Source organism: Carcharhinus amblyrhynchos, chromosome 6 (genome assembly GCF_965287045.1).
Source record: "Carcharhinus amblyrhynchos chromosome 6, sCarAmb.v2.hapA, whole genome shotgun sequence".
Lineage (NCBI taxonomy): Eukaryota > Metazoa > Chordata > Chondrichthyes > Carcharhiniformes > Carcharhinidae > Carcharhinus > Carcharhinus amblyrhynchos.
In genome coordinates this window covers 12,913,528-12,925,558 of record NC_137329.1, presented here as the reverse complement: position 1 = coordinate 12,925,558, position 12,031 = coordinate 12,913,528, and the positions used below count along the sequence as shown (strand labels likewise).

The window sequence follows — 12,031 nt, the reverse complement described above, 5'->3', positions numbered from 1 at the left end:
AATAATCAAACAAAATCCAGCAGAGCACAGTGAGGGGGAGACGTATCAGTTCCTCCCTACAACATACTTTGTGCTTGAAGTCATGCTATCCATAATCAGGAACCCATCCACTTTGAATATTTTCAAAGAATCTGCACTCATTACAAAACCCAGAAGCTCCACAGGGGGACAAACCTCTGAGATTGGAATGAGAAAAATTAAGAGAAATGTTAAATTTTCATCTCTGGAGTATTTTTTAAAAATCTATCTCTACGCATTAGCACATTAGTGATCTAGGTCTTGGTGTGCAGGCAACAAATCAAAGTTTTTTGAAGTTCATTAATTATTGTCACAAGAAGGCTTACAATTGACCCTAGAATCAGGAGGATTAACAGGGTAAATGTGTGGGGTTACGGGAATAGGGGTTACGGGAATAGGGCCTGGGTGAGATTGTGGTCAGTACAAATTCGATGGCCAGTATTTTACGAGCTTGCTTGGGTGAGGCTCATAAAATCCCTGCCGAGGCTAACGGAGAATTCCGTTCTGCGAGCCTCACCCATCCCGATTCCAGGGTAGGTGTGGCAGAAAAATTCCAGCCGATGATTCCTTCTGTACGACAGGGATTCTATGATTAACATGGCAATGAAGTTACTGTGAAAATCCCCCAGTCACCACACTCTGGTGCCTGTTCGGATGCACTGAGAGAGAAGTTTAGCACGTCCAATATACCTAACTGTAGCAGGAAACCAAAGCACCTGGAGGAAACCCATGCAGACACGGGGAGAATGTGCAAACTCCACACAGACAGTGTTCTAAGCTGGGAATTGAACTGATTCCCTGGCGCTGTGAGGCAGCAGTGCTAACCACTGTGCCACCCATGATATGAAACTTGGAAGCATTGTAAATTGTGAAGAAGACAGTGCAGAACTTCAAAAGAGACAAGTTGTTGGAATGGGCAGATAGATGGCAGATGAAGTTCTATGCATTTTAGTAGGAAGAACGTCATGAGACAATATAAAATAATCTAATTGAAGGTGGCAGTACAGTTGGCAAGAGCAGTTAAAAAGCATATAATATTCTGAGCTTTATTAATAGAGGCATAAGTTCCAGAACATTGAGTTTATGCTAAACTTATGAAAGGCACTAGTTAGACCTCAGCTGGAATATTTTACAAAATTTTGGCCACATTACAGAAAGGATGTGAATGCATTGGAGACAGTGCAGGGAAGGTTTACGAGAATGGTTCCAGGGTCCAGTGGCTCAGTTTTGATCATTTGGAGAGGCTCAAACTGTCTGCCTTGAAGAGAAGAATGCTGGGAGGAAATCTGATAGAGATGCTCAAAATCAGGAGAAGGCTGGACAGAGTAGTTAGGGAGAAATTGTTCCCTCTCATAAAAGAAACAAGAATGAGAGGACCCAGATTTAAAATGATTTGCAAAAGAAGCAAATGTGAAGCAAGAAAATTTCTTTTCACGCAGTGAGCCGGATTTCCTGTGCCTCCTGCTGCATGTTTAGCAGAGGTGGCCTGCCGTTGCCGACAGCGGAATCTCCTGGTGTCACCGCTGTCAATGGGGTTTCCCGTTTTATTTACCCCACTGCTGTGCCAAACTCACGGTGGGGGGTTCGCCATCAGCGGGACTGGAAACACTGCTGGAAAACTCCAGCCACTAAATGATTGGGGTCTGGGATGCACTGCCTGGAATTGAGGTGGATGCAGGTTCAATCAAGGCATTCATAAGAGCTTTAGATGACAGTTTGAATGGGAAGAATGTGCAGGGGGAGGGGGAAACGCAGGAGAATGGTACTAAATCACAATGCTTGTTTGGAGAGCCAGTGCAGACACAATGGGCTGAACGGCCTTCCTCTGTGCCATAATAATTCTGTGAACCCCTATAGAGACCTGGAGTATAACCTAGATTGGTTACTGTTTTTCTCTAAATTTCCACTTTCTTTTCCTTCGGTTCTCTGCTGAAGGTATTAATTCCACACTGATGCCCTGTCACATGGGGACACTTCATCTTGATGTCTGAACTGAACATCAGCCTGGGAATACCCCAGCTGAGCCCTGTGCACAGCTGTGTCTTTCCAGTAGGTTTAGCTAGGTCACAATCCAAGAGCTTTGGCAGATTTCCCCACTCAGCCCTAACCTAATTGAGGATAATCATGATGCTATTACTGCAGTCTATTTGATATGATTTATTATTGTCACATATATTAATATGCAGTGAAAAATATTGTTTCTTGCATGCTGTACAGACAAAGCATTCATGGAGAAGGAAAGGAGAGAGTGCAGAATGTAGTGTTACAGTCATAGCTAAGGTGTCAGGAAAGATCAACTTTGTGCGAGGCTGGTCCATTCAAAAGTCTGACGGCAGCAGGGAAGAAGCTGTTCTTGAGTCAGTTGATACGTGACCTCAGACTGTTGTATCTTTGTCCTGGAAGAAGGTGGAAGAGAGAGTGTCCGGGGTGCGTGGGGTCCTTAATTATGCTGGCTGGCAGCGGGAAGTGTAGACAGAGTCAATGAATGGGAGGCAGGTTTTTGTGATGGACTGGGTTTAATTCATGACCCTTTGTAAGGATCACACAAACCAGCCTCCCATTCTTTGACACTGTCTATACTTCCCGCTGCCTCGGCAAAGCAGCCAGCATAATCAAGGACCCCATGCACCCCGGACATTCTCTCTTCCACCTTCTTCCTTTGGGAAAAAGATACAAAAGCCTGGGGTCACTTACCAACCGACTCAAGAACAACTTCTTCCCTACTGCTGTCAGACTTTTGAATGGATTTATCTCGCATTAAGTTGATCTTTCTCTACACCCTAGCTATGACTGTAACATTACATGCTGCACTCTGTCCTTTCCTTTTCTATGAATTGTATGTTTTGTCTGTATAGCGCGCAAGAAACAATACTTTTCACTGTATGTTAATACATGTGACAATAATAAATCAAATCAAATCAAACTGTAGTTTCACAGTTACCACAGTTGAGGTCAAGTAATTTACTGGACTCCAGAGATCACAGACCTTCGATATTCAAAGCTGAGCAGCAATACACATTTTTAATTGTGGCCAACCTAGAAAGGTAACACTAAGAGAGACCCAGCTGATGCTCAGCACGTTGTGAAAGAGTTAAACAAGTGACAAAACACTTAACTTTTATGGAGCAATTTTCTGTAGGTCTTGTGCCAAACACTGAAGGTAAGATGTTCAGTTCAGTCTGATGTTGATAAGATCTAATCACAGCTTCTGGAGATGGGAAATAAAGTGGGGAGCAAGATTCCTCCAAGATTTATCGCAGCAGCATTGTAAACTGTAGGCAGCTTGGAAAAGATAACTCATGGAATTAGAATGAGAATCTTGTGTCCCTGTACAGTCAGAGCTGAAATTTCATGCTTTTAGGATATGCCTAAAGATCTTGTCGTTTAATGACCTAATTTTCATTATGTTTGATGTGTTTGAATTCTGCCTCAGCCCTGTCCATAACGATCGTGCTCTTTTACCATTTTATTTAACATGAAACAAAACTTTGCCACCGATCTGTCGGTGTACGTGTAACATACAAATTAAGACACGTGCTTTAATTTAAAGCCAATATTCATATTGTGGTGTGTGGGAATGTGTACAAAGGCAGCTCGCTGGTATCAAAGTCAATTTTGGAATATCTTATCCATCAGTTAGTTAGACTATTTCTGAGGTACAAAAGGGGTGGCATGGTAGCACAGTGGTTAGCACTGCTGCCTCACAGTGCCAGGGACCTGGGTTCAATCCCTGGCTTGGTTCACTTTCTGTGCAGAATTTGTTTAAAGTTTTTTAAAGTTTATTTATTAGTGTCACAAGTAGGCTTACATTAACACTGCAATAAAGTTATTGTGAAAATGCCCTAGCCACCACGCTCTGGTGCCTATTCAGGCATGCTGAAGCAGAATTTAGCATGGCCAATACACCTAACCAGCACGTCTTTTAGACTGTGGGAATAAACCAGAGCAAACCCATGCAGACACAGGGAGAATGTGCGGATTCCCCACAGACAGTGACCCAAGCCAAGAATCGAACCCTGGTTCCTAGCACTGTGAGGCAGCAGTGCTAACCACTGTGTCGCCCCCATGTTTCCGTGTCTTTGTGCACATCCTCCTCGTGTCTGTGTGGGTTTCCTCTGGGTGTTTCGGTTTCCTCCCACAGTCTGAAAGATGTGCTGGTTAGGTGCATTGGCCATGCTAAATTCTCCCTCAGTGTAACCGAACAGGCACCGAAGTGCGGCGACTAGGGGATTTTCACAGTAACTTCATTGCAATGTTAATGTGACAAATAAATAAAATTTAAAAACAACTTAACGCAAACTTAAAACATATTCCTGCACTATGTCTTTGACTGGTTTACTTTAAAGAATTTTGCATGGATTTACAATAACGTATTGCTACCATTGGCTGTCTCCAAACTGAGCGTTCGGGTAAAACTGCAACTGTGGAAAAAGCTTCTAAAAGGGGAAGAAAGTAATTCTTAATTAAGCAATTTTGTCAACAGTCTTTTGCTTGCTGGGTATGTGTTTTGTTGCCCCCATTTTATTCTGATAGCCATCTGCTAATAAGCAATAATACCATTCACTCATGCAAATTGCACTTTCTTTATCATTTCAAATGGAAGTTACTGTAAAATGATATAGACAGTAGAAAATTTACATGAGGTATATAATTAAAACTGATAATAATGTTGCATTTGCAAATGGATGTGTAAATAAAGATTGGTGAAATTTTACAGGACCCAGTTTTGTTTCATATATCTGCACCACCAAGCAGAACAAACAATGTTCGAGGGTTAATGACATTTAGTTATTATTTTGCATTCATTACGACAATTCAATTGCCATTTTTTTTTCTGCGGCATATGAATCCTGACCTCCAAACTTGACAAGTACAGACAGTCATAGCCAAAGATCCAGACAACTGGTGTTGTCTAAAACTGTCCAGAGGAATATTTGTTAGTGTGCTTGTGGGGTACATTGGTTACGCACAAACTGGTTTCTCCAAATCACACTGAGATGTTTACTTTGCTAATAGTCAAAGCTGAGAGGGTCATAGATTGATTACAACACAGGGCAGGCTATGCAGCCCGTTGAGCTCTCTGCAAGAACAGTTTAGCTCATTTCAATCCCCCAACCTGTAGCCATGCATTATTTTCCCCTTACGGTACTTAAGGCAGCATGATGGCAGAGTGGTTAGCACTGCTGCCTTACAGCTCCAGGGTCTTGGGTTCAATTCCAGCCTTGGATCACGGTCTCTGCGGAGTTTGCACCTTCTCCCCGTGTCTGCATGGGTTTCCTCTGGGTACTCCGGTTTCCTCCCGTAGTCTAAGCATATACTGGTTAGGTGCATTGGCTATGCTAAATTGCCCCTTAGTGTCCCGAGATGCATAGGTTATAGGGATTAGTAGGGTCAAAATGTGGGATTATGGGGATAGGGCCTGGGTAGGATTGTTGTCGGTGCAGACTCGATGGGCTGAATGGCCTCTTTTTGTACTGTAGGGTTTCAATGTTACTGAATCAGTTCCCTTTGGAGACTCATGATTTAATCTGCCTCCACCACTTTTTCATAACACTTTCGTAACACTGGAAAAAAAGGTTTCTCCTCATGTTGGGCAGGATTCTCTAGCCTCCCAGTTGCATGTTTTCCACCAATGGCAGGTGGTGCATTGTTTGCTAGAGGCGGGATTCCCTGGTCCAGCCACTGTCGATGGGAATTCCCATTGACATAACCCCACACCAGCCGAAAACCATGGGTGGGGGTGCGCTGCTGGCAGGGCTGGAGAATTCCACCGGGGTGAACGGCCAGAGAATTCTGACCTTTGTCTTTGGTTCTTGTATCAATCACCTTCAATACCTATTGTGTTTTTTTTTAATGTACATGCATATTTAATATTGTGTACAACTGGTCTCTTATTTATTTCAGTTTGTATTATTGATTGTCAAAAGTGTTAAATTAGAAATTGTGTAGGGAATAACAGCAAGTAGCAACTTGGATATCTGTTACACCGCCAATGTCATAAGATTCTATGTCGAGTATTGGAAAGGTTAGGAGAGGTGACCAAAAGCACAGCCATAAAGATTGGTTCAGGTTCTGGAGTGGGGAGAATGTAGGATTCACTCCCACAGGGAATGGGGAGAATGTGGGACTCGCTTCCACGAGGAGTAAGGAGAATGTGGGACTCATTCCCATGGGGAGTGGGGGGAATGTGGGACTCACTCCCACACAGAGTGGGGAGAATGTAGAACACACTCCCAGAGGGAGAATGTGGGACTCGCTTCAAGGGGAGAGAGGAGAAGGTGGGACTTGTTCCCATGGGGAGTGAGGAGAATGCAGGATTTGCTCCCACAGGGAGTGGGTAGGATGTGGGATTCGCTCCCAGAGGCACTGGGAAGAATGTGGGACTCGCTCCCACAGCGAGTGAGGAGAATGTGGGCAGTGAAATGATTGCAGAGCCTAGAATCATAGAACCCTACAGTGCCAAAGGAGGCCACTCTGCACCGACCATAATCCCACCCAGGCCCTATCCCCATAACTCCATGCATTTATCCTAGTTAGTCCCCCTGACACTAAGGGGTAATTTAGCATGGCCAATTCACTTAACCCGCACATCTTTGGACTCTGGGAGAAAACCGGAGCACCCGGAGGAAACCTACGCAGATCGGGGGAGCATGTGCAAACTCGACACAAACACTGACCCAAGCCAGGAATCGAACCCGGTTCCCTGGTGCTGTGAGGCAGCAGTGCTAACCATCGTGCCGTCCCTACGGACTGCAGCCAATGTGACTGAAAACAGTTTAACTGGTGGCGCGAGGGAGTGAACAGAATGCACAGAAGGAGGAGATAATGAACTGGAGGACATAGGCCGAGACAATGGGTTAGCTATACTTGCAGAGACTGGGATAAGGGGAGGTGGCAGAAAGATCTGTAACCTGGGGCAAGGATTTTGAACTTGTTACATTGGGAACCAGTTAACAAGGGTAAGTGATAAGTCCCTTAAGACAGGACAGTCCCTCCTTCCTCCCCATCCTTTGGAAATATTATTTAATAATTTGGGCTGCCCATTCCAACCTGTCTGTCCACACCAAACGTTTGATGGCCTGGGCAATGTATTATCATGTAGCAAGCCTAATTGACCCTTGATTAGCTATTTAAATATGGTGGATTTTGTCACCTGTCCACATACCATAAAATGGGAGTGAGCTCGGAGGTGGGTGGGTAAGTGGTGGGGATGAGAGCTGGAACCCACTCTTATTTTACATGCCAAAAACATGCCTGGCATGGGGCACATCAAAGGCTGCCCTCTGTGTTGGAGAAGCTGCGGTTTGTATAGCAGCTTGTGATTTCCTGCTGAATAAACCCATCAGGCAGTTGGTAGTCCGAAGTAATGATATAGTCAACTTTTTATCCCACTGATCGCCAAAATAGAGGGAAACCGTGTGAAGGGATGTGATACAACCAGAAAGTTGAAGTGGGATTTTCCATTCAATCTGCAAATGACCGGGATGATGGCAGGTAAAGCACACTGTGGGACTCAGGACGTAACTCTGGGAATGGTCTCCAATGATGGACTGGCAATGAATATCTATAGACCCAAGAATATAACAATGTGAGCAGGAAAAAAGTGAGATAAAGCACTAGGTGTTGAAGAAGGGTCATTGACCTGAAACATGAACTCTCGTTTCCCTCACCACAAATGCGGCCAAGCCTGCCGGGTATTTCCGGCACTTTCTGTTTTGTGTTGCAGATTTCCAGCATCCGCAGGACTTTGCTCTTGTGCTTGAAATGGAATATTGTTCCCTCGCCAAGAGGCCAATGCAAGCATCTTACATTCAAACCAAGCTGCTCAGTAAGAAGCAGCAGCCGATAATGTTTGCAGCAGCTCAGAGTGATGCAGATGGAACGAGCTTGTTTGGCTGTTGGGAAAACATAAAGGAACATGTGTACCATCTGGACACGCTAAAAGAGGGGGAGGAGAGCGACGTGTGTATATCCACAAATTCAGTGCTGATCAGATTCTAGTCGTGACGATGCTAAAAGAACTGCGCAGATAAAATAAGAAAGATCACTGTGCCATTCAGCAGGTGCTGAAAAGCATTAGGGGGCAGCATGGTGGCACAGTGGTTAGCACTGCTGCCTCACAGCACCAGGAACCCTGGTTCAATTCCGGCCTCGGGTCACTGATGCATGGAGCTTACACATCCTCCCGTGTCAACATCGGTTGCCTCAGGATGCCCCAGTTTCCTCCTACGTTTCAAAGATGTGCAGGTTAAGTGGATTGACCATGCTAAATTGACTGTAGTGTCAGGGAGATTAGCAGGGTAAATGTGTGAGGTTATGGGAATAGGATCTGGATGGGATATGGTCAGTACAGATTCGATAGACCAAATGGCGTCCTCCTGTGCTGTAGGGATTCTCTGATAAGTGTCCACTGCATAAAGCACAGATAAGTCAACAGATGATAGAAATATCATCAATGCTCTTGTTCATGATTGGACCCATACGAGGCCAGTTAACCTAAACAGCATACCTTTGGAGTGTGGGAGAAAACTGGAGCGCCTGGAGGAAACCCACGCAGTCATGGGGAGAACGCGCAAACTCCACACAGACAGTGACCCAAGCCGGGAATCAAACCCAGTGCTAACCACTGCCACCATGCCGTACTTAATGAGTTTGAATTCAGCATCTGCACCTGAAGCTACAAAGATTTAGGCATTATTAAAATGCTAGTGGCCAGCGGTAGATACAAAACATTGAGCCAGCTAGCAATGGAATCAGGGGTGGGAACTGATTCTGGGAATAGGCAGACCAAGCTAAATAATGGGGACATTATGAGTAATCGGGTCAAAGAGGGACACAGAGTAGCCAGTTGCTAGCAGTCAGGCAAAGGTGGTGGAGCTGAACCTGACTCGTACAGCAGTAACACTGGCTGCAATTGGGACCTCAACTTGCACAATACCAATCGAAGCAGCATCCAGGTCCCAGAGTGAGGAGACTCTTTAGTGCCAAGAGTATGCCAAGCTGAATGATTGAGAGCATACCCTGGGCAGTCTGCACAATTTCTCCCAAGGCAGTTAACCAGGTAAACCGTGAACTGGGAGAGGCTCCCTGAACCAAAGGTGTATTACAAGCCACAGGCACCCAGGGCATCGGGGACTGAGTAGTACACCTATGAAGATGGGCTTTTGATATGATATTGCATAGCAAGAGCTAGAAACGAGAAGGATTCAGGCAGCTAGTGGCATCCTGGCAGAGCAAAGACTTAGGTGTGGCACTGGCAGGACATGAAGGAAACATCTCAACACTCAAAGCATGCATTGTTGGAGCACTTCCATAATCAAGTAATTCTCAGCATCTGGTTGTATTTTTGGTAAAACACCTTGACTCTTGTGAGTAAATTGAAGTCTTGAAGAGAAGCATTGTTGAAACCGATGGTCATTAAGCGGTGCATGTAGATGCAATGTACTATCAGTTGAGGAAATGCAATATGTTATTAAAGGAAGGCTAAGGAAGGGATGATAGACTTCCTAGAATCATAAAATTCCTACATTGCAGAAGGAGGCCATTCAGCCCATCAAGGCTGCAACGACAACAATTTACCCAGGCCCTATCCTCGTAACCACTAGTCCCCCTGACACTAAAGGGCAATTTAAATGGCCAGTCAACCCAAACCGCACACCGTTGGAGTGTGGGAGGAAACCGGAGCTCCCAGAGGAAACTCAGTCACGGGGAGAACGTGCAAACTTCACACAGATAGTGGCCCAATCTGGGAATCGAACCCAGTGCTAACCATTGTGCCACCATGTCACCCATAATGGGTTTGAATTCAGCATTTGCATCTGAAGCTACGGAGGTTTGGGCATTATTGAAATGCCACTGGCAAATTGTAGATGTTAAACATTGAGCTAGCCAGCAGATGGAATCGGGGTGGGAACTGATTCTGGGAATAGACAGACACAAGTCAGCAGCCGGCTGCAGTATTCTCTTGATGCCCAGGAGCTGGAGCACTTGTCCTGGCCCCACACAAATTCTCCCCTCAAAAAATCATCTTTGAATAGCCACAAAACAGTCTTTTTAAAGGCTGATACAAGTAGTAGAATGTGCTGTGCATTGACAGCTGTTTTCAGTTTGGTATGAATTAAAATCGTGAAAGCTGCAAATTCTGAAAACTGAAATCAAAGACACAAGTTACTGGAGATATTGGGCAGAATTTTACCGTAGTGTTTTCTAGGCACATAAAAGAGGTAAAGTCAGGTGTAGGATGATTAGTGTGACCTACACGCATTTTTGTGCCAGCTCCCACTTTGCCAAGGCAAAGATAATCGGCGCGATTGGGAGCCTACCCAAAACGGGCGCTATGTCAATTTAAATATTTTTGCATTCATCGCAATGCAATTGGACATTCTGTGGGTGAGCCAGAATCTTCATTGTTTCATTGAGACATTTTTTGTTGAGTTTTGATAAAGAATTCACTCCTCAAACATTACCTCCTCTGTTCCCTCCAGTGACACTGTCTGGCCAGTTGAGTATTTCAGTATGTTTGCTATCTGGAAGGTGTGGCGTAATTCCTTGTGTAAATTTATTGAATTGGTATGGGATAATAATGCAGAACATTTTGCTGTATTTCAAAACCCACATTTTTCAGAGGAGAAATTAGATTTTTAATGCACTTTGAGGTTGTTGCTCTTGCCCATTAGGTATTTATTTCTGCATGCTTAGAGTAATGTCTTTCTGTTTTCCTCAGGTGACATCCTACAAGGGAAGATTGCCTGTTGCAAGAATAGGAAAGATCCTCGGTCATTGATTATAACAATATCAATGAATAACATGAAGCAAGTGTACAGTCTGCAGTAAAGGTTCTGTCTTCCAGCACCACAAGGCCTACATCCAGCTGTACATTATGTCTGAGAAGTTCTGCTTCACAAGATGTGTGATGATTAAATATTGCAATTCCCATTGAAAAATATCGATATGAAGTATAATTAATGAGGTCCTATGGTCTACAATTATTTTTTTCATGAATAAAGTGATTGAATAAATTTGAATCCTATGGGTGGGTTTATGAATATTAAAAACAGTCCTATTGATTATTCTATAAACAATAAACAAACTTCAGTGTTATTTTTGAATCTTTTTGCTGAGTTAGTTCTCGTGAATGCGAAGAATGTCTTACATAAGACTATTCATCTTGGACCTCTGAAGCACAGGCCTCTGGATTATTAGTCCAGTGACATTATCACCACACCACCATCTTCCCTTGCTATGATGCTTCAAGTTAGAATCATAGAATCCCTACAGTGCAGAAGCCCGGCCCATCGAACCTGCAATGTCAATGATTCCACCCAGGCCCTGTCCTTGTAACCCCACATATTTACCCTGCTAATCCCTATGACACCAATGGACAATTTATCATGGCAATCCACCTAACTCACGCATCTTTGGACTTCCATACTTTATGCCACCAACATAAGGCATGTTTTATTCAACAAAAGGTGGTTATTTTCCAGACATCGCTGGATTCCGGGGAAGTGCCGGAAGATTGGAAAACGGCTAATGTTACGCCGTTGTTTAAGAAGGGTGCCAGGCAAAAGGCGGGGAATTATAGGCCGGTTAGTTTAACGTCTGTGGTAGGTAAAATGTTAGAATCAGTCATTAAGGAGGAAATTGCGAGGCATCTTGAAGGGAATTGCTTGATAGGGCAGACGCAACACGGTTTCATTAAAGGGAAGTCGTGTCTGACAAATTTACTGGAGTTCTATGAGGATGTGTCTAGGGCGGTGGATAGAGGAGAGCCGGTGGATGTGGTCTTTCTGGATTTTCAGAAGGCGTTTGATAAGGTACCTCACAAGAGGTTACTGCAGAAGGTCAGAGGACATGGAGTTGGGGGTAGGGTGTTAGCGTGGATAGAGGATTGGTTGTCAAATAGGAGGCAGAGAGTGGGGGTCAATGGGTGCTATTCGGATTGGCGGTTGGTGACTAGTGGGGTGCCCCAGGGGTCGGTGCTGGGGCCTCAGCTATTTACCATTTATATAGA

At 44.4% G+C, this 12,031-nt stretch overlaps 1 protein-coding gene across 2 annotated transcripts in view; it reads left to right on the top strand.

Moving 5' to 3' along the window:
* The window catches only part of prmt3 (protein arginine methyltransferase 3), a 206,019-nt gene extending 194,922 nt beyond the window's left edge, over positions 1-11,097 (top strand). For both annotated transcript variants that reach the window (XM_080191539.1, XM_080191538.1), the window contains one exon: positions 10,742-11,097. In XM_080191539.1, coding sequence (XP_080047665.1) covers positions 10,742-10,851 — 110 coding nt within the window. In that variant the 3' untranslated portion in view covers positions 10,852-11,097. The remainder of the gene's footprint in view (positions 1-10,741) is intronic.
* The last annotated feature ends 934 nt before the right edge of the window (positions 11,098-12,031 follow it).